Below are 26816 nucleotides of genomic sequence, written 5' to 3'. Positions count from 1 at the left end.
GAAACACATTCTCACACTCCAAGGTGTTTTCTGACTTTATTACATAACCTACAGGTGTGGTTTGACCCCGGCTGGACAGCAGGTGCCCACTAAAGCCACTCTATCACTCCCTTCCTCAGCTGGTCAGGGGAGAGAAAATACAAGGCTCATGGGTCGAGGTAAGGACGGGGAGAGATCACTCACTGGTTACTGTCATGGGCAAAACAGACCCTACTTGGGAAATTAGTTTACTTCATTACTAATCAAATTAGAGCAAGATAATGAGAAATAAAGCCAAATCTTGAAACGCTTTCCAGTTACCTGTCCCTTCTTCCAAGGAGGAACTTCACCCCAAAATTCTCTGCCTCCTCCCCACCACAGGGGCAGGGGAGCAAGGAATGGAGGTTGTGGTCAGTTCATCACACATTGTTTCTGTCCCTTTACACATTTATTGTGTAGAAAGATGGAAACATAGTTCTTTACTCTGAATTGGCAGTAACGCTTCACCGAATCAGACAAGAGCAATAGTTCTGTGAATTCCAAAGCTCCACAAAAGGCCACAACTTTATTTCAATTCCACTGAAAAATATAACAGTTAGGTACCAAACCAGGATTTAGAAATCTCCCAGTGTGAGTATGGAATAAACATCTGTAGCTCACCATTTAAATTACAAGTGAAACCTTTCTATCTACTAAACAACAGTGCTGCAGGCATTGACATTTAGGGCTTACAAATGCATTTGCAGGTCTGGTCCACATATATTCATGGTGCAGCAGGCAGGGAGGATTATAACAAAATGAGCTAAAAATGCTACTTTTCATCTAACTTCAGGGTTTGTCATGTTTCCCAGGGTTTCCATTGCTAATAATAAATCTGTCCCTGCCAGCAGAATTAATTATACCAGATGAACACAGACTTCACAGCACAGGACCATTGAAGGTTTCAAAGATCTGAAAGGTGATCCAAATGTCAGGTGGTGACAATCACACATGAGAGTTTCAGGGACAGCTCCTGACCCACAGAGGCAGTCACCTGTTTAGGCTCACAAGGGCAACACCTCTGAAGAGCACCTGCTTCAAGCCTGTTCTTAGTGCCAACCCAAGCAACAGCAATACAGGGAGGGAAATCGAAACAAGTACAACCCATCATTCTTCAAAACAAACCCTCAAAGAAAGAGTTCAGTGCAGCTTTTCTACACCACTCCACTGGCAGTGTACCTCTCCTTTGGACTCATATTAAAATGAAGTTTTGTAAAATTTCACTTCAAACAGAAGTGGCAGGCCAGGAGTCAAAAGCAAGCTCACAAATATTTTTGTTTCTTCTAGACAAAAACAAATCTTCTCAAACCAGACTGCAAAGAGCAAAGGTCTCTGCAAACATAGTAAATGCCTTCAGCTACTTAAAATACAATGTTTATTTTACTTCAAAGATTTTTAGACTAAATCACCTTAAAGCAAAAAGTGCAAGCAAAATACCTTGGTCTCCTTTTCTTTCCCAGCCTCTTAAAACATGCTAGTTGGTCTTGACCTACATATCACAGGCTACCATAAATAAGTGCATCTTTCATAAAATTTATTCCACAAACAGGAGGTAGACCACTAGACAGATGGAGCAGCTATTTTTTAAACATTCTGGCAACCCTTTTCATCCCTGTTTCCGTTTCCCTGCACCTTCCTTTTGATCCGGCCCCACCCTAGGAGTCAGTCATCTTCCCTGGGGGAGGAAGGATGTACTGGCACAGCTCAGCTCTGCCAGATGTTTTGAGGGAAGCTTCATTCCCTCGCTGCTACTTGCCCAAGAGACAGAGGAGGTACTGCTCTGGGCTAAGCTTCCCACTCATTGGCTCTAGTTGAGCTTTCCAATTTCTGAATTAATACCTAAAATAAAAAGCCAATTCACAGAAAAAACACAGAGGGAGGGCATATGGGAAGAGACACCCTGTTTATTTGATAGTCTGGACTACTATCATTAATGCCAACAGGTAATTGTGACAGACAAAATGAGCACAGATCTGGGGAACTGTCCTTCAGTCAGTGCAGCCACCTAGTGCTTTTATCCTTCAATACTTGAGTCTCCATATTATGTTTGGGTCCAAAGCACAGAGCAGCCCTCATTCACAGCCAACTCCCAGGCTGTGAAGTATGTGGAACAACTAGCACGTGAAATAGCTGTAGCAATCACAGAAGGACATTCTTGGAAGCTCAAAGGAAACCTAGGTGGAGAGGTGTGAATTTTCTCTCTTGCTCAAGGACAGGCTTGCCTGCTTTCTTCCAAGGTCTTCTACAGCTAGGAAAGCAAGAAATTACTACAGGCATATTCTCAGAAAAGCCTGAGAGTCAAAGAGGCTCTAGAGGAGGTAGAAGGCAGATTGCAAATTTTAATAACACTTAGTACATTAACTATTACATTTTTTTTTCAAGAACTGACTTTGTTAAGGAGGATGAGAACCCAGCTGTAGACTCTCATGCTTGTTTTTTGCCTTTCCTGCAATCACATCTTATCTTTCCATACTTTGGCCTTTCTTTTTTAAATCATTAAAGAGACTGAAGAACTGCTTTTTTTGGAATTGGCCCATGAAATAAAAAGCTATATATTCATCTCAGAGACATGCTCAAGCATAATCCCACAACTTTCTGCTTTGTTATCATTTTCCTGACTTTTGAGGTGAAGACAATGAATCCAGTAGCCTGGCACAGTTTAACGTGTGATACAGTTTAAACAAAATTTCTCTTGGGAAAAGGCTTGTCTGGTGACATTGGCAGCACTAGTGACTGACCCCTAGGGAAGTGGGGCAGTCATACACAGATGGGAAATCGCTAGGAAGGCACTACATGGAAGCACTGAAACATTAGACCCTACCTAGTGTCTGAAAACTCAAGTGCAAGGTCCAGATGCTAAAGTCTGAATGTGTTAGCATCACTGTTGGGGAACTGATACTAAGTGACAGATAGATTATATTACATAAAGTTCAATTTCTGGCTGCCCACAATGGCTCCTAATTCAAACAAAGGCCTGATAAGCTACTGACAATAAATAAATCAAAGTAAAAAGCACAATGCTTTGAAACTTTAGCCTTACAGCCGGGAACATTACAGTAAGCTCATTTATTAAAAGAACTGCTTGATTTTGACCTAATACTACTTTACCAAAGCAACTGAAAATTATTGATTTCCTCTGTTATGAATTGAGATGAATAAAAACCTAAGAGATTACAAATAAGAAGCCTTCTTTGTTCTGTGTATCACTTCTGCTATGCTGGTCAGTCAGATGCCATTGTTTTCCTCCTGGTCCCATGGCACGTGAAAGGTATCTTACTGGGAAACAAAACAAATGAAGAAATAGAAAGAAAAGTATTTCCCAGAATTTTTACTGTTTGTTTTCAGCCTTAGGACTCTAGGACTAATAATAAGTAAGAAAAATAGTAGCAGTTTTAAAGAATTCCCCATACTGGTTCAATTTTCATTTTTGTTTCAAACTGTTCCCAATAATTTGGGTCCTGAAGCCTTTTCATATAAGGGTTGGGGTTAATATTTATGTAGAAGTGATTCAAAGATATTTTCATTTTAAAAAGCTGGCATACAAGCAAAGTTGCACTGTGCATGAAAGCCTAGATGCACATTCAGGAAGGCAATACAAGCTCCCCCAAATTTTAATTGGCATTGCGTTTCTGTGTATTTGAATTCTGCATGCCTTGTAGACTGCTTCAGTCACTAACAATTTTTAAGTTCAAGCTAAAGAAAGAATGACAGAAAACACAGTTCCACAATGAAATTTGCAGTTCATTAAGAAACTATGATACTCAAGAAGTCCCTGTTCCAAGAGATAATTGATAAACAGAAATGACAATCATCCTTCATCCAAGCCACTTGAGATGTCTTCCTCCACCTCCTACACCTTTGCATGAAAGGTTTCACTGACAGCATCCATAACCTTGTGCCAACTCTCTAAAGCAAATAGCTTTGCTAAGTGAAAAAGCTCCAACTCAATATCTCCCTTAAATAGTAGGAAGAATTAAATACCTATTAGCAACTTTTCCAATGTCTCACCAAACTATGGAGCAAGGAGAAAGAAAGCTGTTTCAAGGAACAGACAACCCAGGTTACTCAGGTAACTCATCAGAAAGATGTTTCTTCTGCTTGCTTCCTTGCTCTCTCCATAATGAACAGTCATCTAACACCAAGACTATTCACGATGCCCTCCTGCACTTTCATGCCACTCTGTGTTCCAACAGGCATGGCAGCAGAATATCCCACTTCTCACCTGCCATTTTCCAGATGATCACCCTACCAGATGTAAGTAGCAATAATTCACACGTTTGTGGGAAATCTACAGGAATTAAAGAACTGAAGAGTTGTTAAGTTAAAAAGACCCTGCTACCTCACTCTACTTAATAGACACTCAAACTTGTCAGTGGATCTTTTTCTGAATAATCACTGATTCCCTCTTCCTAACAAAAAGCACTAGCAATGCCGCAGGGAGAAAAAATGACCACAGGAAAACTCCTTACTCTCTATATTTACAAACACTAGTCTCTTCTTTCCAAGTGAAAGCTAATTATAGACACAAAATCAGAAGAAATTGGTAGTTTAGGCACAGCTCATAGAATCATAGAACGGTTGGTGTTGGACGGGACCTTAAAGATGATCATGTTGCCACCTGCTTGCCATGAGCAGGGACACCTTCCCCTAGACCAGGTTGCTCAGAGCTCCATCCAGCCTGGCCTTGAACATTTCTAGGGATGGGGCACCCACATCTTCTCGGGCAACCTGTTCCAGTGTCTCACCACCCTCACAGTAAAGAATTTTTTCCTGACACTCAGTCTAAACCTAGTGTCTTTCAGTTTGTGGTCATTCCCCCTTGTCCTGTCACTACACACTCTTGTGAAAAGTCCCTCTCCAATCTTTCCTGTAGGCTCTCTTCAGGTCCTGGAAGGCCACAATTAGATCACCCTGAAGCCTTCTCTTTTCCATGCTGAACAAAGCTAATTGTCTCAGCTTTTCTTCATAGGAAGGTGCTCTATCCCCCTGGACTTGCTCCAACAGGTCCATGTCCTTCCAGTGCTGGGGGCCCCAGAGCTGATGCAGCACTGCAGGTGGGTGTCACCAGAGCAGAACAGAGGGTGAGAATCCCCTCCCTTGACCTGCTGCCCACACTACTTTGGATGCAGCCCAGAGCACAGCTGGCTTTCTGGGTTGCAAGTGCTCATTACAAATCTGTGAAGCTATGACTTGGGTTTAAAGACAGAAACACCCCTGCACATAAGCTATGAAATAAATGAAGCTGCCTGGGATGTGAAAGCTAACAGTCCTTTGTGTCTGAACACTTAGAAACCACAGTTTAGATGCTTTCCAAAAGTCAAATCAACTCATGAAACAGGAGATTCTCTTAATCAGAATTTCTCTTAATGCCTTCACTAGCATTTCAGTACCATGGTTTGCTGACCTTGAGAAAGTAAAGATTGACAGACTGCCTGTTTGTTTTGGGAATTGTTTGACAGAATAGACACAGTGTGCATTTTTGTGTGATTTGATGCATGGCTGAGCTTCTCACCTCTGACTCTCATCAACCATTAACCTGACATAATCAATCAAGAAGAGAAAAGGAAATTTCACATTATTACTATATTACTTGAAAGCATTTTTTTCTACGTTGTAGCATGGAGTTTCCTAATTCTGTTATCAAAATATAAATGTAGGTCTCTGTTTACAAAGTTATTAATTTCAATTACTGCTGCAAGCTTGTGCTGCTTAAAAGGTCTACAAGATCCCAGATCTATTCCCTCCACCTTACCCACTGTATCATAAATGTATTTGTAAGCACATACCATTGTAAAGTTGACTTCTATAGAGTCAGAACACTACCCCTAATTTTCTTGAATCTTTTTTTTCCTTGCAGATGAGATAGCAACTTACTAAGCCAGTTAGAATTAGGAATAAGGGAAGAATTATTTCTTTACATCCTTTTTAACTCTGTTTGTTTTAAAAAGGTGCATGACTCATGGTGGTTAAACATTTAACTGTTTCACTAATGAGCTGAATCCTAACATGCAAGTATGAAAACACGTGTCATTACGTCTGAAAAATCCCACTCATATCCAAGCAGCTTTTTAAAATTTTTACACACATATATATGAATATATATAGAAACACACACGCCTAGGAGTCTATAAGGTAAGCTGCTGTTTTGAGACTATGCTACACATACATTTAGTATTCTGTGTAGAGATATGTGGGGGTTGGGGCTTGGTTTTCTGGGTTTTTTTTTCCTTTTTATCAAAATAGTTGCAGTAATTCAAACCCAAATGTGCCTGTTATTGTACTACTAATAATGATGACATAATAGTACAATTATACCCTGTGGGACTAGGCTACACTGACATGTACAACCACATGCCCACCATCATCACTTCAAAGACAGAAAGAGATTGAAGATACCACCCCACCCAGCTCCTCATTCCTGCACTTTTCATCTAGGAGATTACCACCCACAAAGCTGAGCAACGGTAACCTGTCGTGGAAGTGCTCTTTGCCCTCTTTGTTGTACCTACGTTGGGTTTAACCATTTTTGGTGGCAAAAATAAAAAGGCTTCCAAATAAAGGTGGCATTTTTGGTGGCAAAAATAAAAAGGCTTTCAAAACAAAAATAAAAAGCTGGGCACTGCAGCAGACAATGAAAGTGAGCACAGCACAACCCAATTCTGGGCAGTGGTAAATCCCATCTGCAGCAAAGAGCTAGCAGATGACTGCTTCTTAAGCTTTTCCAGAGAGACATGCTTCTGCAAACCTACCTACACCCTACCTGTTCTAGCTGAACAAAACAGCTTTTGTTTGTAGAGGTGTCCTAGCTGCCAAGTCAGGTTCAATAACCAGCTCGGGGTTATGGTAGGCAGGCCTAGACCTGCAGGATAAATTTAATCTCAGACAAATTGGCCTCCATCAGCTGACAGGATGAAACCCTGCTGTCCTGCAGCAAAACAGATGAAAAGTAAACACAAAATGCTACTTAATTCATTATTTAGTCAAATCAACACATGGCAGGCACAAACTGCAGTAAAATAAAGGCCAAAATCTTAGCTTATGTGGTTAAAAAAAAACAAACAAAAAACAAAAATAAAAAGAACCTTCAGAGTTTTAAGTCAAGAAATGAGACAAGAAATTAACTATATTTTTGTTTTCAGTATGGTGACTGCTGAGGCCCATCACTGAACCAGAATGCTTGGAGCAGGACAAAGCTGGGACTTCTGCAAGCTGTGTTTTCTCTACTTCAGTACCTGGCTGTGAAAGAGCCCACTCACAACTTCCTTCCCCTCACCTTTTCAACCACTTTGTCTGTTTAGGCTGCAAGGCCTATGAGAGTAGGAACCATCTTTTAGAGCATATGGCTCCCTACTCTGCTGGGTGCTGTACTTGATCCTACAGGCAGGGCCTTTGGAATGGGCTGTAATGGAAACAACAATAATGTCCTTTCTCAGAAGAATAACACACAAGTCTGCTTGTAAATTGTGTTGCAGATAAAGTTTCCATCACACTTTTAGCTATCAAAAGCTAACAAATCTTACTCTACAGTTCCACAAACAGTTTAAGCCAGCACAGTTGCCAAAAGAAGCAATCTCATCTGGCCAAAAAAAAGGTTAATTTGAACCCATCTGGGTTCTCCAAGGCAATTGACAACATAACTGCATAAATGCTTGTGTTGGCAGAAGGAATGGAGCAGCAGGATCATTTCTTCAGGTGGCAGTACCAGTTTATGTAGGCTGAAACCAGCTCTTGAAAGTGCAGCTTGGCTTCTCTGAAGGATTTATCTCACAAAGACAAGTCAGAGTGGAAAAGCTACGGATCACCCAATTTTACACATAAAACTGCTAATATTCACCTCCCAAGAATGCCGTGAGGTTAAGCACATTCATGTTTGCAAGGCTTTACAGAAGTAAGATTAGTAAATATTTAGTTTTCTCTCCTCCCTTTCCCCCAGCCTTGGCCACTAAGTGTAACTCATTGCGAGCTCCATACACTAAATCAATGACTTGGAGCAGCTCCTAGAAGGTAGCTGTCGAGCTCCCTGCCTGTGGGCCAGACAGAGGTCAATCATCATATGTGTGCAATCCAATTTAAAATTGTTCTCCAGTGCTACAGGCAAAACAGCACCTAAATGCACTCTACCCACCCGGGCTGCAGGGAACCATGGAACAGACAAATTACCTCTACGGTAGACATCCTTTCTCACCTTAATCTAGGGAACAGCTGCAGAGGAATAAAGGACAAGTAAATCAACTCCTTTTGCATGCATTCCACGCGTAAACACATCCTGTCAAGCTGGCAGAAACAACAACGAAAAGGAGTGTTTCTGAAAGGTACCTTAATAAGGATGTTAACAACATGCTGGAGGAAAAAAAAGGTCAGCCTCAGTGTCATTAGCATAAGGGAAACCATCAAAGTGAGGCAGCACATAGCTTGCTTTCACAGACTGGGTGTGAAAACAGGCATTTTGGTTATTTTGTTAGTACTTCAAAGTCTGGCTGTTTCTGAGAGCTAATAACAGCTCTTGGTTCCCCATCACCTTAAAAATATGCTCACAGTCAATGGGTTAGGTGGAAATACCTAATGCAAACAAAGCACGAAGGTACAGGTCCCTGAAATCAGTGATCACCTGGGATAGCTGAGCAGTGCAGGGGTTTTACGACATTTGTCCCAACATTTGGTCCCTAGAGGGAACTCAGAAGCCTATACAACTTAGTCTGCTGCAGAGCCTCTGACTGCTGTAGCTCGCAGGGCACATGGGCACCCATCCTTGTTTGCTTCCCAGGCACAGGACACGCCACGAATGCGGAAGAGAAAACGCAGTACGTGGCAGCTCTCTGGGCTATCAAGACTTCTCCAGCCACTCAGTACAAACACCACGTTCTGAGCTCCACAACTAAATTAATTTATATTATAAGCTGAGATAAAGTGTAAATGCCCATGCTAAGTACTGAATCAACAGCCCTTATAAACTCTTTCACGAGGCCTTTCTGATTACTGAGATAATGTCGGACTTGGCCCCATAGTACAACAGGAGAAATCCTAGAAACTCTTTGCGCCACACAAGTTTAACACAACTCGTGCTTCAGCCATGATGACATTTTTTATACTACCAAAATAAAAGTAAATTAGATAAAAATATATTTAAAATATTGAATGTGAGATAAATACAGTTTGTAGTTACATTAATCAAACTCATGCTTCCTAGGTTATCCTTAAGTACAAGCAGACTCTGTTGAAGAAACCTTTCCTATTACATCCTGATCCTGTTAATATTTATGCACACAGGAAGCTCCACTGAAGTCATGATGACGACTCATACACACAAAGTTAAACACACTGCACAATTGCAAGTCTCATGCCATAAAAACTTCACTTATAAACACAGAACGTAATTTAGTTACCTCTGCACATATACATTTAAAGAAAAAACAACCAGCATACAGTCTTGCCTTTTCCACCCCCCTTGTCTAAAGCCATGGAATGAGCTCTCAGTAGGGCAGAATTGCCAGAGGCTTTACTCAATACAAATTAAATACAGCTAGAAATATTTTTTTTCAAATGATTGCTAAAAAAAGAAATGTTCTATATATAAATACATATGTAAAGAAGCATATACACAAATACATAAGAAGAAGTAAGAGTATTTTCCTTATGTTGTTGCTCTCTACCTGCGCACAAAGTCAGACATTTGTCATTTTTTTCATGGCCTGGCAAACTTCTAACAGGATATTCATTTACCCATTCCCCTTCCAACAGCAGTTAGCATTCAGTGCCGAGAAGCACTTTGCTCCTGTCAAACACATAAGTCCAGAAACTAAATAACGAAGCTTTTTAGAAAACAAACTCATAGAAGTTTACATTAGAAACTGCCAAGAAAATGAAAGCCACCAAGAAGTCCAGTTGATTTTGGGTTTTTAGCCAGTTAATTGAACCCACTTAACCCAACATCACAAAATAAAGTTATTAACGCATTCAGTTTAAGTTATTTTCTTTCTACTAACTCTTGGAACCTCCTTTCTTCTTAGGCAATGGCACTCACTGCTTTTCTGCACTACAATTACACCACACCTGCAGAGTTTATTCCAGTTTTGCCTACCAAGGGCCACTTAAAGCCATTCAAGAGCCACCAGCTAGTGACAGCTGGCAAATTCAAACCTGTCTCAGTAGTCTATCATATGTAATCAATTGCAAATAGAACTTCAACAGACTCATCCCATTATTTCCTAGCTAATTCCCCCTGGGAAAACAAGCCGGCAAGCTTCCACTTTGAATCATGAAGCTAGTTTTGCCCCTGTCCCTCCTCCCAGCTTCTCCCTTTCCCCTCCCTTTGCCTCAGTTCACTGCACTGTTTCAGTTTTTCGGCTTGATATCCGTTATGTTATGTCAGCTGTTACATTACGCTTAAAACAATAGACTCCAGCTGGCTGAGGTCAGATGTGAAAACAAGGACCTAACAAAGCCAGAGACCCTCCAGTTACACTGAAATTGAGATACACACTGAATGTAGCACTTAATGACAAACTACTTTCCAGACATTTGGGCAAAGCATAAAGGAAACACCTGTCACTGCAAACATTACACACTAATCCAGATAAACCCTAAATTTAAAAATCTTTCTTTTCACTGCTTGGCTATACCACGCACCAGTATTCCACAGTTCTAATTTTCCTTTTTTTTTTCCAAGATGGAATTTGAATTACTCTGCTTGTTTACTAACATAATAAATAGTTTAAAGTATGTATAATTTCAAAGAAAATATGTGTACTGTGTTTTTTTCGGAGTTTACCAAGCGATGTTCCAAGTTTGACATGGATTTACACCCCAGAAAAGTTTAGTCAAACTCTAACCCTTAAGAACTAAGTTTAAAGTGAATAATAGATGTAACCATGAATGAAACATGCCTTTTTCAGTGATGGTATTTTCTTAGATGCACCTTTGAACGTAATTTATTGGAATGTTCCCGTTCTCAAAAATGAAGAAACGAGCTACTGGTCTGCTGCATGACTTATGAGAGCTAACACAAGCTCTTAAGAACAGGTGAAAAACTAGTAACTCCAGAGAACACATCCCCTATTTATCAAAACCCTGCATACAATTTAAAAGCAACGTTTCCTGAAAACCTTCACATTACTGCAGCTCATACATGACAAGCTGGGACACTCACTCTGCACAAAAGGACAACGTGGCACCCTGCTCATGTCGGTCCCTGGCAAAGACCCCTGCACTGCCAGGAAGGGAGTCACCATGTCAGATCATGTGAGCCACCAAGCAGCCAGCAGACAGCACCAATCCATCACCAGTGGCTCATTCTGGCCCACAATCTGTCACCAGCCCCACCCTGAGCTCCAGGAAGGTCACACTTCCCAGAGCCCATCTTAGTCTTCAAAGTCTGAATCCCAAAAAATGCCTGGTACTTCACAGCCACCTCATCCCATTGGGGATAAATGCTGAATTCCGATTTCTTAATGCGTAGCAACATACATGCAGACTTTGGTTTGAGTGACAGTGTTCATGTATGCCACCACAACTCCAGGTACAGAAATCCCACAAAAGGCATTTTTCTTTTCAAAGCTCTTAGAAAATGTAGAAATAGAAGTAATCAATTTTCCACATCCAAGCCACTCCATTGGCGAAAACTAAAATAAGAACTCAAACCCACGTTTGGACCTTCGAGATGAAATGTATGGATGCAGATAAAATGAGGTGTGGGGTTTTTTTCTATAAAAATTGCTGCTTATTCTTATCACATACATCCAAAGGCCATTCTTGGTGGTAACTTTAGACATATTTGGACACAAACTTTTTATTTTATCCCAAATTAAAAGGAAGCATCTAACAATACCAAGAGCATACCTGGCAGAGCATAACAGATTGGAAGTCTTTCAGGGTATTAACAAGTTTAAGAACTTTTTCTTTCTCCTCCATGCAAACACTTGTCCAATTCATTTCACTGAAAGCTTTAATTGTTATCTTTTTTTTTTTTTCCTAAAAGCCATCCACATGATGAGCAATCAAGTAGACCAAACAGCATGAATTTTGTGGCTACCACCACAAAATTGCCAGAGTTTTCTCTGGCACCAGCGTTTCCATGGCCCTTTTCTCCCATTTCTCTCTCCACAAATTATCGTTGTTAATTACTCGTTTAAAATTCCCCTAGCCCTTGTGAAAAAACATTCCTTTATTAAGAGTTCAATTCTTCTAAAATATATTTTTATGTAGCTCAGGACACCATGCAAGGTCAGAACAGCCACCGCAGGAGAACACAGTGCAGTCCAATGCTGCCCTCTGCAGATTTTAAAGGGAAGCTACAGAGCCCTTCTACAAGTGATTTTTTTGCATATGTCAAAACAAAAGCCTGCTCATCTCTCCCTTACTGGTCTTAGCATGCTTTCATTCCATATCACCTCTGCAATACTCCCTTGCATTCCTCCTTAGCTCAGATTTCATCTACACCAAACCATAGCAAGATGATTATCTCTATTTTTTGGTAATAAAAAAGCACCCATTTCATTACATTGGTTCAGCTGTCCCTAACATACAACTTTATTTCCACTATAGAAGCATCTGATTTAGCTCCCTTTGACCTGCTCAGAACAGACAGAATTTAAGCAGAATTTAAGCATGTTCACGCAACCTTTTGAACCAAATGAATTAAATCCTTTTAACATCACATTTACATTAAACACATAACTCTCCTCTGCAGGCCAGGGGAGTTGACAAGGGATTGCTTTGAGAACAGCTGGAACAAGTTAAGATCTTACTACCAGCAACATTTCAAACCAACGCAGCTGATTGTGCAGTGGGGCAGATTAGAAGCACTCACGTTATCTGCCAGCACAGCTCAGCCATAAACATCACAATCAGGCGCTGAAGTGCAGCCAGAAACACCTGGGTGCAGATTCAGAGGAAGATCCCTGTTCCAGCTACTCCTTATACTGTTACCTCATTAAAAGGGGGGAGGGTGATTTTAATTGCTAATCATGTTTTCTGAGCCTTCAAATCACTCTCAGCTGGGCTTGTTCCTACAAACTAGAACGTAATGAAGCCGACTTTGACTAAAAGCTGGGATTCTCCTCTGCAGCTGTCAGAGCAGTGACAGAAAGGAAATGCTGCAGTGAGTGACTCCCTGGACAGGTCTTTCTGCAGGTTCAACAAAGGAAAAGATTAAAGACCCCGAATCCACTAGACACATCTTCTATACCAGCTGACCTCACTTTGGGTCAGATCAGGGGACATTGCTGAGGCTGCAAAGAGATTTTTCACTTTCTCAGCTACAGTTGTTCTTCAGAGTCTGTAGACTAGATCAGTCTGTAGAGCTATCACCAGGGATCCTTTACAGATAATAAATTAATTTTTGAAAAGGGTGAAAATGTGCCAATGCACATCATGAGTCTGCATTTTGGCATTCTTAAGCAAGGAAGATTATCAGGAAAGCAAAATGCTGGAACCACTTTGAACTGTGCATTCTCTGTGAAGACCATCTTCAGAAGCAAAAGCTGTGGGTATTTTCCCTCTTTTTTTCTCAAAAGACTCACAAAACCCTTCAGCAAACAAAAATCAAGGTTTATACTCACAACAAAACATTGTATTAAAAAAAATATATAAACTAGATTTCCTATGGGCCTGGACTCTGTGCCAGTTTTTCATAATTGTAGGAATAATTTCAATGTCAATAAAGTAAATTTTAATGAACCAAAGCTATTGCCTTTCTATACTAATTTATATTTTTAAAAGTTTAAATATTGTTTAATCTCCTCAGTAAGAAGTATGCTAAATTAGAAAACGAACTCAAAACAGAAAGCTGGAAAGAGCTTATAGTTTCATCACAAAAACATGGCCTTTTTTTCCTCTTTTTTTTTTATTTGGTTGGAATCAATATTGAAATGAGATTCCTACCAGAAAATAGCTTTTTCAGGCGCGCTAAATATCCCTTGGTTCAGCAGAATATTTAATCCCCTTGGATCAGGCACTTGGATTTTCTTAGATCATGCTGAGATAACAGCATTCTGCTGTGTTCTGGCACCATAAAATCCTTGCTTATGAAAATAAAAGAAAAATATGGCCTCTCTGGGAACATACATCTCTGCACTACTTTTTTCCATAGTTTAGACATTGTAGTCTCAAAATCAATTTTTACACAGATATGCCACATTCTCTTTATGAGTCATGGCAAAAGCTCTCCCGCACCACTATTTTACATGAGCCAAGTGTACACAGGACTCTTCAAAATGATGATGCTTTCACAGTCTTGGCTCAGACTCCAGCTCACGCTGGGCAAGTGCCAACCAGTAACTGGAGTCAAACCCCTCCAACAGCACCATCTAGTGAAAAAGAGAGAAAATAAACACATGCAAATTTAAACAGTTTTCACTGCATTCTGCAAACGAACAAAAGGCCAATTCTCTCCTAATCTCCCATTACAACTGCATTTAGGTATAGCTTTCATCAAGGCTCTTTGCCTTGTGAAGTGTGGTGACAAGTAGAGAAAGATTCAGCAGCTAATTGTAAGCTTTTTGTCTAAATCTGGAACACCACTTGGAACACATATAAACTTGCCCTTGTTTATTTTTCCAGTGTTAAGCTTGCATTTTTTCTTGCTTTTATGAGAAATAGAAGGGTTTTTTAATGCTTTAAAATTATTGATAGGATAACATCTTCTCTTTCCTGCTGTGGTAGAGAGACAGGGGATATTTTATGACAAGTAGCTCCAGAATAAAATTAAAATAATATATACATATAATCTCAACAACTTTTTTAGCTTTTCTTTTCATATAATTGTAACATCTTGTATGACTGTATTATTGCAGCATGAAATTCTTGTTCACGGAAAGGGGCACATTTAGCTTCTAGCTGTAACTTCACTGTGACCAGGCTCCCTGCTTGCAAAAACACTTCCTGATGAAATTATGCAGGTGCTCAGATCTTTTACAGGGTCAGAGCCAAATACTTCGGCTATTTGGAGGAAATAAAGCAGTATAGCTATTACTTGTGAGTACTTTTGATGGTCTTGTTTAACTCGTTTTCCAGTCAGAAGTAACAGATTCTGCTCTTCTCCCAATGCACATCTGCACTGCCATGCAACTCAGGTTTCATGGCATTAATTGAGGTCTCAGACTGAAAACTCTTCATGGCCAAAGTTCCTCCATTCTCACTGCCCAGTTAAGACCAAGCAAAAGCCACCTTCAGGATTCCCATACTTCTGGTAGGTTGCTGGTACACTGCTGCTTGTTTGAGCTCTCTCTCAGTATTAGTTTGTTAATCAAATTCCTTGTCTTCCTTTACTCACCTACAATGACAATGTTACCTACTTGAATTGCTGGCTCAAACTTAAAACTGTTACTGTACAATAACTAAAAATCCTTCTAACAAACACAAAAGAGTACTTAACTCCTACTGCAGAGCAGTAGAAAGAGTGCTCTCCTGATCTTTCATGTCTCTTTACAGCACCACTTGATTTGGAAGCTTGCACTCTGTTTTTGGTCTTAATCCCTACATGCAGTTACACTTTATTTCCTTCTTGCCATTTTTCAGTCTCTCTCCAACCAGCCCTCTGTGATTAAATCTCCTCCTAAGAATTTTGTTTCATCTATGTGTGACAACTTGTAATGCTATCTTAAAGTAAAAAAAAATCTTTTAAAAAATAAGAAAACACGCAATTTCAATAGGTAAGTGCCAATAGAAAAGAGATTTATATTTGTGTTTCAAGATGCCACAACTCCTTGGAAAGTCCCACAGAAATTGGATAGAGCAGAGAGCACGTTGGCCCATCTACTGCTTTGGACGGATGGCTCCCCATAATCCCCACTGGTTTCATGAAAGTTACCACAGTTAATCCTTTAAGGAAACAATATCAGACTGTGCCAATATTGAACAAACAGACAACTGCTTATTTCCCAACAGCAGAATTTCAATTTTAGAAATTTAACCAGAGTTTTTTCTCACTATGTAGAACAGAAACACTGATTCATCATTCACCAATTCTCTCATTACTTAGAGAGGAAGATAATACAGAATAGTAAAAATACACAATACCTGCTGGATATTACACACATTGTGTGTAATCCTGAATGCTCTGCATGCACATTACACTGCCTGTATTACCCAGATACAGACAAGACTGCATACAGGATGAACAAACAAAAACCAGCTCCATCATTTCCCAGGGTGGTGGCAAGGAATGAAACCTTACTAGTTGTGCCATCACTAGAAGTTATTTCACTGAGGCAACACACATGTAAAATATTACGATATATTGCAAAGATGAGACATTGCAACAAGTTAAATTAATCACACACATTGGCAGAAATTATGGATTAAAAAAACCTACTAGTTATGGATTAAGAAACCAAAAACAACTTAAATCTGTACAAAAATAAAACTCCAAACCACAAAAAATAAAATGTACTGAATGCAGAAATAAATGCATGGACTCTCTTAGCTGGCACTAATTATGTTACACCTAGGAGTTCAAATATCTTACAAGTTAGTTCAAAATAATATACCAGGAATGAAGGCACTTTGTATAGAAATAGTGTGATTGACGCTAAATTTAATATGCTATGTTCTTATTCTTACAGCATTCATATTAGGTATAAAGCCTCAGCATATTTAATAGATAAATAGACAAAACTTGTTATAATTCATGGAGGTCTTAAGGGAACCTTTTAATGTTAATAGTGATAACATACATAATGATATTACTGGAGCATTGCTACAATACCTGTTTTGAACAAATATTTAAATTGCTAGTTAGCAGTTTCTCAACATAATGACAGTGTTTTCACAAGTTAAATGATGGTCATTTATTTACAAATACAAAGAAATCAATGATTTAGCAGGGGGTATCCCAATACTGAGGTACAACAAATTTATAAAACTTTGCATGTTTAAAATCATGCCTCTCCAAAACTAAGGCTCTTCAATGAAATCGAAGCTGGTAGAACAGTAATACTCCTGAAGCATTTGTTGATATATTTATGTTGCAGCATTGGTGCACTATAAACACAGTGACTGTGTTTTATCTACTGGAGGCAAAGAGCTTAAGACAGGTAGAGCAAGTTGTCTTAAAGTCTTAAAGTTTTCCACTTGTGAAACAAAGCTGGCTATGACATCAACTAAATAATAGGACTTCCACTTTTCTTCCCTGCTATGGCTAGGTGTCTAGTCTTCAGCATGGCTGAAAACAGGATTAACCCAAGCAATATGAGGGATTCAATCCTTATTAGAATAACTGAGGACACACCACAGATGTCCTCAGTATAGGCCACAGAAGGTACCACATCATTTATGGGCTACCATGACTTTTGGTTTTCTGTTGCTTTACAGACTCTTTAGGGAAAAGCAGAAAAGTCTCTTGTCAATTAAACCATAAGGAACATTCTGCTTGATATGGTATTAGCTCAGGAGATCAGAATTTGCACATTAAGAGCAAACACACATCAATCACTATAATGTCTACATACATACCATCCAAAACAATGTCCCTGTAGCAAGAGCTGCATACTGCTCAATTGTAGAAAGCACGCTGAAGATAAGGCATATCAGCACAATAAGGAAGCTGTAAATAAAAAGAAATATAAAAATTAAAATAATGGAATGGAATAAGAACCTATAGGGAGAAGAGATAATTATGCCACTATAAATCATGTTTACACTGAAATGTCATTGGTACTAGATTATCCCAAAACACAGCTGGGAAACACAGCTGCATCCCATTGGATAGTTTATTTCTCTTCAGACACTGAGGTTTTAGGTTGGACATTATCAAATGAAACCACATGGTAACACTAGCTTTAGCCTATCTCTAAGACTTGCTGTTTCCTGGCCCCTCATGGAAACAGCATTCCTTGCTCTTTCCCATTGACTACTGTGGCTGAATCACCACACAACCCCTAGACTTGTATCAAATAGTTGACTTTTTGCTGTTTCAAAGTTCAATAAACTGAAAAAATCCCAGCTAAGCCAAGGTTTAACAGGCTCTACCTATACTGTCTTTTATAGCTGATCCATAAAAGGCACCAAATAAATAAAGTCTGACATTTGTCGTTTGAAACACAACCTAGGTCTGACTCCACCTAGTTCCAAACCCCTGCCATGGGCAGAGTGCCATGGGCACATACACTAAGCCAGGGTGATCAGAGCCCCATCCAACTTAGCCTTGAACACTTCCAGGAATGGATCATCCACAACTTCTCTGGGCAACCTGTTCCAGTGCCTCACCACACTCACAAATAAAGAATCTTTTTCTAACATGTAATGTAAACCTGCCCTCATTCACTTTGAAGCCATTCCCCCTTGTCCTGTCACTACATGCTCTTGTAAATAGTCTCTCTCCACCTTTCCTGCAGGCTCCCTGCAGGCCCTGGAAGGCTGCAATAAGGTCACCCCAAAGCCTTCTCTTTTCCAGACTGTAATGTAAATTCTCTCTGACTGTCCTCACAGGGGAGATGCTCTGACCCTTGGGTCATCTTGGAGCCCCTCCTCTGGACTCATTCCAACAGGTCCATGCCCTTCCTGTGCTGGGGTCCCCAGAGCTGATGCAGCACTGCAGGTGGGGTCTCAGGAGAGCAGAGCAGAGGGGCAGAATCCCCTCCTTCAACCTGCTGTCCACGGTGCTTTTCATGCAGCCCAGGATGCTGTTGGCTTTCTGCGCTGCAAACACAGACTTGTCCTTAGGGAGGGCGTCCCAATTCCCAAGTAAATTTTGGGACAGTCAGGGAGTTGCAGGAAACTCAGCCCAACTGCCTATAGCCCCCCAGAAATTCTCTTCCCCCAGCTGGGGAGCAAGGATGCTCAGCCCTACAGTCTCTTCAGACCCCTTCCCTGAGCAGTTTCAGCAATGCCCAGCACCCCACAGCACTGCTGCTTCTCCTAAAGGAACATAATGCATTTGGGAAGAAAACCACTTAACACCCAAATATGTTGAGACAAGCAACACCAATCCTTTGCACTCGACTCAAATTTGCTGCAAAATCCAGTAACCAAATCACCCGCCCTGTTAGAGATCTCTAAAACAGTTCAACATTTTAACTCTAAAAAAGCCCACAACAAAAAAGAATTGACATAATGAATAAAACTGAACTCAAGAGAAGTCTTAAAACAGGACATCAAATTGGCATAGCTCAGCTGAAGTCACCCAGAGCCTCTACCATTATTCACAGAAGTGAGCACTTCATTGGGTGAATCTTTTAAAAGACCAAGCACTCAAGAAAACAAAACTATGTTAAGGTTGAGATAAACTATGCCACTCAATGATCACTTCAAGATACAGCATATGCAATTCCAAAGCACACATAGAAAAATAACACCAGAATCACAGAATCATTAAGACCAGAAAAGACCTCTCAGATCAAGTCCAACCTTTGAGATTACTGAATCTAAACTTTGAGATTGTACTACCAAATATTGGAGAGAAAGTTTGTAGGTAATTAGGCACAAAAATCAAATAAATAATGAAATTAAGTTAATGGAATATAGATTATCATGTATCAATACAACTACCCATTTAAAAACATACTTTCACCTAAGCAAAATTTAAGTATGTGGGTATTTGATTCATCTCTAAAGTCTTCTCATTTTATCCTGTACCTTTAACTTTGGGCATTCTTAAGCACAAGTAAGCTGTTCAGACAAGGCAGGAGAATGCAAAGGTGAGTCAGTCATTTCAAACATAACATAAACGTTCCCTACATGTCCAGCCCTTCTATCTGCAATATTCTCACAATTGCGTAAGAACAATCCACACGACAGCATGAACATAAATGGGTTCTGTTGCACAGAGAGAGCTCAGGCTCTCTGGACACAAAGTCCAGCATACATAGAATTACCAGTTCAAAGCAAACAATCAGTGGCAAGGGATGAGCAGTACCAATTAATACTATATCCCTTAATAGTAATAAACATGTTAAAAAGTTTAACTCAGCCAACACATGAAACCACAAGGGGGCAACAAAGCAAAGCCTATCCGATTTCTGTCGTTTTCCTTAACAAACACAAAACCCTAATAAACATTAAAGCTGCAAGTTCATGTGCCAAAGTGACAGGAAGATAAACTTGGGGTTACTCATTTGCCAAATCTCTTTGCTCGTTCCTACTAGAGAAATTGATGGCTGGCATAAGAACTGCATCAAGTGTCAGTCACCCTACTACCTACTCTTGTGGGTTTTCATGCACATGGACCCACTTCAGTCTTTGCAACTTTTTTTCACCCGCAGAAAAACTTTTGAAATTCATTGCTGTGCTCTTTCCATGCATGAGATACCTTAATAACCACAGATACACATTATGCCAGGCAAAACAAAGATGTTTGGTAATATATTGCTGCTTCTCATCTGTTTCTTTGGCATGAGAGAGATGACACCCACAAGGTGCCAGTGCAGCACCACAGCTAAGCTACTAACCCTGTTACACTGGCACTGCTATTTTGCTTAGATCAATTGCACATAAAGAACAGAAGGTGGAAAATTAAGACATTAAACAAATACACATGGTGTCCTCCCCTGGCATGAGCCTACTGTTTATCGCCTTCCAACACTCATCTCTTACCCTGTTTTTGTTTTGGCATAAGTGGCTTCCTCCTCCACCTCTGAAGTATAAGAAGGAAGTGAGGAACCAGTAAAAGAGAAAACAGGAAGTTTGAAAAAAATTACTTGTCTTGATACAGATGCTAAGCATGTAAACTCTTCATCCAACCAGTAAATATCAGATAAACTAATGGGCAATTGACTCCACTCCAGTATAGTACATTTTTCCTCTACAGGAGAGACAGTCAGCAGAACACTGGAATTTCTTAAAATGTAGCAGTCAGAAAGGGCTTCATCTCTTGGAAACCACCAGCCTTCTATCTCCTGAAACCCACTGCTTTTTTACCCTCTATGCACAAATGTGACCATCTTCAGGAAAGGAAGGAGAGTGATGAGTTCAGACTTTTGTCAGCTCTGATCTCACTCTGTGATTGTGGGACCCAGCAAGCATTAGAGATGAGATAGCCTGTGAAGTTATTCATGTTGTCTCTCCCAGGTTACAGAATAGCATCTGCCTGCATGTAGATAAGTCAAGTCACAGATACTTCATCAGTAGATGCATACAGAAACACTCAGCCTTGTGGTTAAGTCATATCTAAGAGTTCTATGTTTCTTTTAACACCAAGAATTTTGCAAGTGGCTGATCATCTCTGTACTTCTTGATGTGAAACCATGACAACACTGTTAAAGCAGCAGATGTTTTCTTTCATGGACCCAGTTTTTGTTAGACTAGTACAAGGAGACCTGCTCCCTCTCATACAGCACTATTTTACTCAAAGCCAGTTTCTCTGCTTGTCTTTTCAAATCAGTTTTCCCAGGCACTGCATGCCTGAAATGTGCATGAAACAACACCAGGGTGAAGGACTCCAGTCCCACTTTGAGCTCATGTACATCCAAGCCTGTAAATGGACTTGGGATGTGTTTCTGTGCTACACCTCCCTCTAAAAAGAAAAGCATGAACACAGACACAGGTGTACAGAGAGTTACAGGAGGCAGTGTGTGCATAGGTGAGTGTGTGTGGACAAATATTTAAGAGATAATAAATTTTGTCTTGCTTCATTATGTCTGTCGGACAGTTTAGGCAATTGTCTCAAACAGGTTTGAGAAGCCAGAGCATTCCCACAAAAGAATCATTCAGCAGACAAGGGAACATGGCCAGACAGCATTTGTGCTATACTTAGCAACAGATAGGAAATGTATTAAGAGCTAAAGGTGGTTTTCTGACTATTCTAGGATATATTTTGACTTTGAGAACAGACCTATGGCTTTTTCCCTGACCTCAGTGGCAGCTGTAGGAACTTGACACATTAAGGTAGCTCTCAGTACTGTGCAGCCTTCAGCCCTGAGCTGCTGCCTTTTTTCTATATTTAACTATGATTTTTGAATATTAACATGTCTTTTTTGTGGCTTGAAACAATGTGTAGCGTGATCAAAGGGAACAATAAACCACTTACTGAGAGATAACAACGCTCACTTAGTGAATGTCACAGGTAGGAGAACTGATAAAGGTTTATAAAGTATGTCCAGTAATATGACCAGGAACATTTTAAAAAAGGTGCATGAGACACACTGGAAGTACTTACTCACCAGACTAATACAGTCTCATGCACATGCAGCTGTTATCATCAAAACCAGTACTAAAATCTGGGTAGACTTCATTCCTTCTCGCAGTGTTTCTTGCATACTCTCAGTGGGAGTCTTTCCATAAACCAGGAAAAGGTTGCCATTAGGCTCTAACCTAAGCTGAAACCTTAAAAAAAATTAATAGATGAGAAGGGACATGCAAAGTTCAGCTCAATTTATATAAACCCAACTTGAGTCTAACAATCCAGGAAGACAGACAGTTTTTCCTTGTTCAATGTCACTTGCAAGCTGCCTTAAGTCTGGTTTTTCTAATAATTTTTATTTGGCACAGTTATCAGTCTTCAAGGTATGCAACTATCAGTGCCCTTGCATACTGGGAACATCATCTTAGTTGGTAACTGCTGGATCTGTGCTTTTTTTTTTTGTTTGGCTTAAGGTCAATGGCTAGTTGCAGTTCATCCTCTCTCTCTATTGGAGAAAATGACTGTAACTAAAAAAGAAATTTTCTGCAAAAGACGAAAATGTCTTTTGGGTGCTTCTATGCCTTTGGTAACATTCTGCCTAAGCCCCCTTGAATCTCTGCCCTTATTTTCACACAACTGGATTGTTTTTCTTTGAACATATAGCTTTGTTCAGTCACACACATGATCAGACATCCATCCCGTAACTCAGAGGTGGCCTTGTTTTGTGGAATTTTGTTTGTGGGTTTTGTTTTTTCTTTACAGAGTAATTTTTTTTTTTTGCCATTTAAGCTTTTAACTGTGGAAGGTATCTTAAGTAAACAAAGTAATACATAGTTTAACCTCCTCTAAGCACAGAGATGTACAAGAACTGGAAGGATGACATTGAAAAGGAACAACATAAGTGTGCAGATTAAACTTGGGCAGATTCTTATCTTGATCATAATAATCCACAAACTATAATGCTGCTGCATATCCAGTTCATGTTAGTTCATTAAAACATACGACAGCATCATTATTTCATCTTTCATCCCCATGGCTTATACATACTGACATTTTCAGACTGTGAACTCAAAGGTCAATGGTATCAGCAAAAGGACATTTTCATGCAGCTTTCCAGGTAACAAATAGAGTTACTGCAATGAGCTTTTATATAGACAACTTCAGGTAAGAGACACACTGAAGACTCTTTCATACATTCTCATGCATTCCATACTAGAGAAGTAAGCCCTTACTTGATTTACATCAGGAAGATCCTCATTAAAAACTTCAACAGGTTTTTACTACTACAAGTCAATATAAATCACACAGTACTGCTTAGTCATTTCCACAGTACAAACAAGAAAACATTCAGAACTAACCCATATCAAGTAATTTATTACTGCAGCAAAGCGCCAGGTCTTTGTTCTTTCACTCAAGATATTTTGGGACTGCTTGAGAAAAAAATAATCTAAGAAAAGGTAAAAGAAGGGGAACAGGGAGAACTTGTAGAATAAAGGACAGCTGACAATAAGAGAAGAAAGTCCATGAACATAAAGAGCATTGCTAGGAAGCTAATACAGGATGGCAATTTATTTTATGGGATGATCATCAAGGTAAAGTGTCAAGTAGAAATATCTACTGATGCTTTTTAAAGTGAGAAACTCAGAGGGTTATTTTTTTAAAAAGACTTAACCAGGCAGAGAAAACTTTTATCCTTAACAAAATTCACCCAAGTAAATACCCTGTATATGTAGGTTTCAGGCAGAACCCTTCAGCAAGTCTGAACTGAATACTCAAAAAGCACTAATTCTGTCATGACTATGGAACACCAAAGCACAGTGCTAGGTTACTAACAGAAAACTAAATGAACATTTAATTATCCAGCTGGTTGGCATCAGAGGTTCTCCATCACTTACCCCATTCAAAATAAAAAAGTTTGTTGGTAAGAGAATGGTCTAGTGAAGGTACATGGTTAGAAAAAAGGAGCCCTGTACTCAGTTCCTCTTTGCCCATACCCTAAGCCAAATTTAACACTTTTCTTAACTACAGTAGCTGTTCATGCATTAGCATGACAAAAAAAACCAAACAACAAACAAAACTGTAGCAAGGAGTTAAAAGAGACCAACAATCTACACAAACCATACCTGAAGATGAAACAAGTTTAAAAAAAATACATAAAGAAGTACCTTAGTGCAGATAATAAAAAACCCCAAAACTCCCCCCCACAAAACAAAAAAAAAAAAAAACAAAAAAAAACCCAAAAAAAAAGGGTTTCAATCTCTGACCATGCAGGCTCTTTGCATGGTTTTCCTCTAAGGAATTGCCTTCTCTTTTTCTGTTTTGTTTTTGAGGGAAGGAAGGAGGGGTACAGGAGGAGTTTTTGTTCCCTTGAGGGCAGGAAGGAGGGGTGCAGCCCCTCCCTATCTTCCAGCTTGTCCACAGCAGGAGGATGCCCAGCAGAAGGGGAAGTACATTTGCATTCCTGCAGAGAAGCATGATTCCCTCCAGGAACTGGCTACAGCAGTTTCCTGTCCAACACACGCTTCCTCTCTGCTATGGCCAGCACAGGTCAAGCTCGTAGACAGGTCACTGCTCTCAGCTGTCACTTGCCATCAAAAACCCTTCAACAGACAAAGTGCGAATGCTCTGTTTGTGTTAGCTTAGGTCTATCAGATGGAGCTTCCTGTTAGTATGTATTTGTTCCAACTCCTAAGGCAAAGTATAGTTGGTGCTTCCTGAAGGAAACAATGGCATAATTTTTAACCAGCTCCAAGGAATGTCAAATCCTTGTCAAAGAAATGCTGTCTTTTGGCTGCCGTGTGAGAAAGAGGCTTTATTGCTCAAGAAAGATCATATACAATACAGGGTAGTCTGATACTAAGAAAAATAGGTTAACTATACAGCTAAATAGGCAAGGCTTCTATCACACTTACCTGGCTCTTCAGGGAAGTTAAAGTCTGTAAAAATGATTTAAATTACGGGCAGTGTACCAAAGCACAAAGCACACAATGAATCAAAAGTCATTTAGGATACAGCACCAGAATTATTGCAGGAAAGGCCTGTAAGGTCTTGGCAAGGGCTATGATTGCAGAAGAAATGCAAACCAGACGTCAAGATGCTTCAAGAGGAAAGGTTAACTACTCACAAAAAGCAACGTTATTGCATCCTGCAACAAGGTATTGGTTCCTTTGAGAACAGGCATGGATTAACAGGAAAGATAGGATAGGTTCTGTGCAAGAGAGTGGAAAATGAACACATTTAAAAAGTGCATGACCAAGAGGCCTGAACCACTGGACTACAGAAAATTTATCAGCCCTCCCAGATGGTTCACAATAAGCTTCCATTGTGCCTCACCATTAACATGAAACCCCAACAGAGCAAGATGACAGCCACGGAAGGGGTGAGTTCACTCTCAGTAAGGACTTCACCCAATACCAGAAATAGAAAGAATTTTTGCAGTTTTCTTTACATGTACATCAGGCTTAACTAGAGAAAAACATGTCTTTTTTTATCAGCCATTTCTGAAGAAGTGTTGTTTTAATGAGGGAGAAGAAATATAGGGGATATAGAAACTGAGTACCACAATACAAGTAAAATTTGTTTTCTAGGTGGAGTTTTATACAGTGAGTCTGAGCACTCACAACACCACTGTACCCCTTTTCTTGTAACAGCAAAACTAAAGCAGCAGAGTTTAAATAATTTCATATCCAAATATTAAAAGAAAGTTGCTGAAAGCTCTCTGAGACTGTAAAACCCAGCTTCTGAAAAATTGTCAAGCCTAGACTATTACTCTGCTTTGCTGTTATCAAACCTAAATTAAATAAATCTTTCTAAATGAAACACTTACTTTTTAAAATACTTTTAATAATTACTTTCCCTAAATACATAATATTTCTTTAAACAAGTAACAGTATTTACTTCCAATGGTTTCTCTTGTTTGGGCTGGTTGGACACTATTTTGCAAGCTTCATCTGACAAAGCAATTTAAGAGCTCTGTGTATTACCTGGTTTTTTGTTTGTTTTTTTTTCTTTTTCCTTATATTTACTTTCATCACAGCAGTACTGCTACAAATCACTTTGCCTCCCCCATGAAAGATCAGAGAACATTGTATTGTGACTTCTAAATCATATGCATCTTGTAATGCCGCAGAAAACTGGACTTGGTCAACTTTTCAGCTCACAGACTTCTTCCTTAGGGAGCAGCTTCTGCCTATTGCAGGTAGCCAAGTAAGGATGCTACCCTGCCCCGAAAAAGCAAAACACGGCAGAAGAAGGGAGACCAATGGAGAAAGGCACTAACCCACAATCTTGTACAACTGATGTACTAGTGCATGTAGAGTTGGATACTAATCAAACTGCAGTACCAATCAGGGCTGTGGTTCTAAATATCCCATAAAGAAATACCCACATTTCTAGCTGTCTAAAATGCCCTCCAAGACAGGGAAACAACATTGATATTTTTGACAGCATCCTGTATTCTTCAGTTGTGAATGCAGTGAAACAGTGCCAGGGACTAAAAACTGACACAGGTAAATATACAAATGGGGAAGAAGCAATCATACCTTAGGCTACTGACCTGGACACATGCTTAACTTGATTTATTCCAAATGCCACAAAAGTGATATGAGACCTAAGCAACTCTGGCCTACCTCCTCACCTGATTCCCCCCAAATGCCTTTTTGAGTTCCTTTCTGCTATAACCAGTGTGTCTGAAAGGTTCTTTCATCAGTGCTGGCAAGTAAGATGAAGACCGTGAGAAAGATCTGAA

At 39.8% G+C, this 26816-nt stretch overlaps 1 protein-coding gene across 7 annotated transcripts in view; it reads right to left on the bottom strand.

Moving 5' to 3' along the window:
• Positions 1–26816, bottom strand: part of KCNQ1 (potassium voltage-gated channel subfamily Q member 1) — a 333012-nt gene that overhangs the window by 274637 nt on the left and 31559 nt on the right. For all 7 annotated transcript variants that reach the window (XM_085062890.1, XM_085062894.1, XM_085062896.1 and 4 more), the window contains exon 2: positions 17467–17557. In XM_085062890.1, coding sequence (XP_084919016.1) covers positions 17467–17557 — 91 coding nt within the window. The remainder of the gene's footprint in view (positions 1–17466; positions 17558–26816) is intronic.

This window comes from Lichenostomus cassidix, chromosome 5 (assembly GCF_008360975.1).
Source record: "Lichenostomus cassidix isolate B80296 chromosome 5, HeHo_3.0, whole genome shotgun sequence".
Lineage (NCBI taxonomy): Eukaryota > Metazoa > Chordata > Aves > Passeriformes > Meliphagidae > Lichenostomus > Lichenostomus cassidix.
The sequence above is the reverse complement of the archived record's forward strand: the minus strand, read 5'-3'. Positions and strand labels throughout refer to the sequence as shown.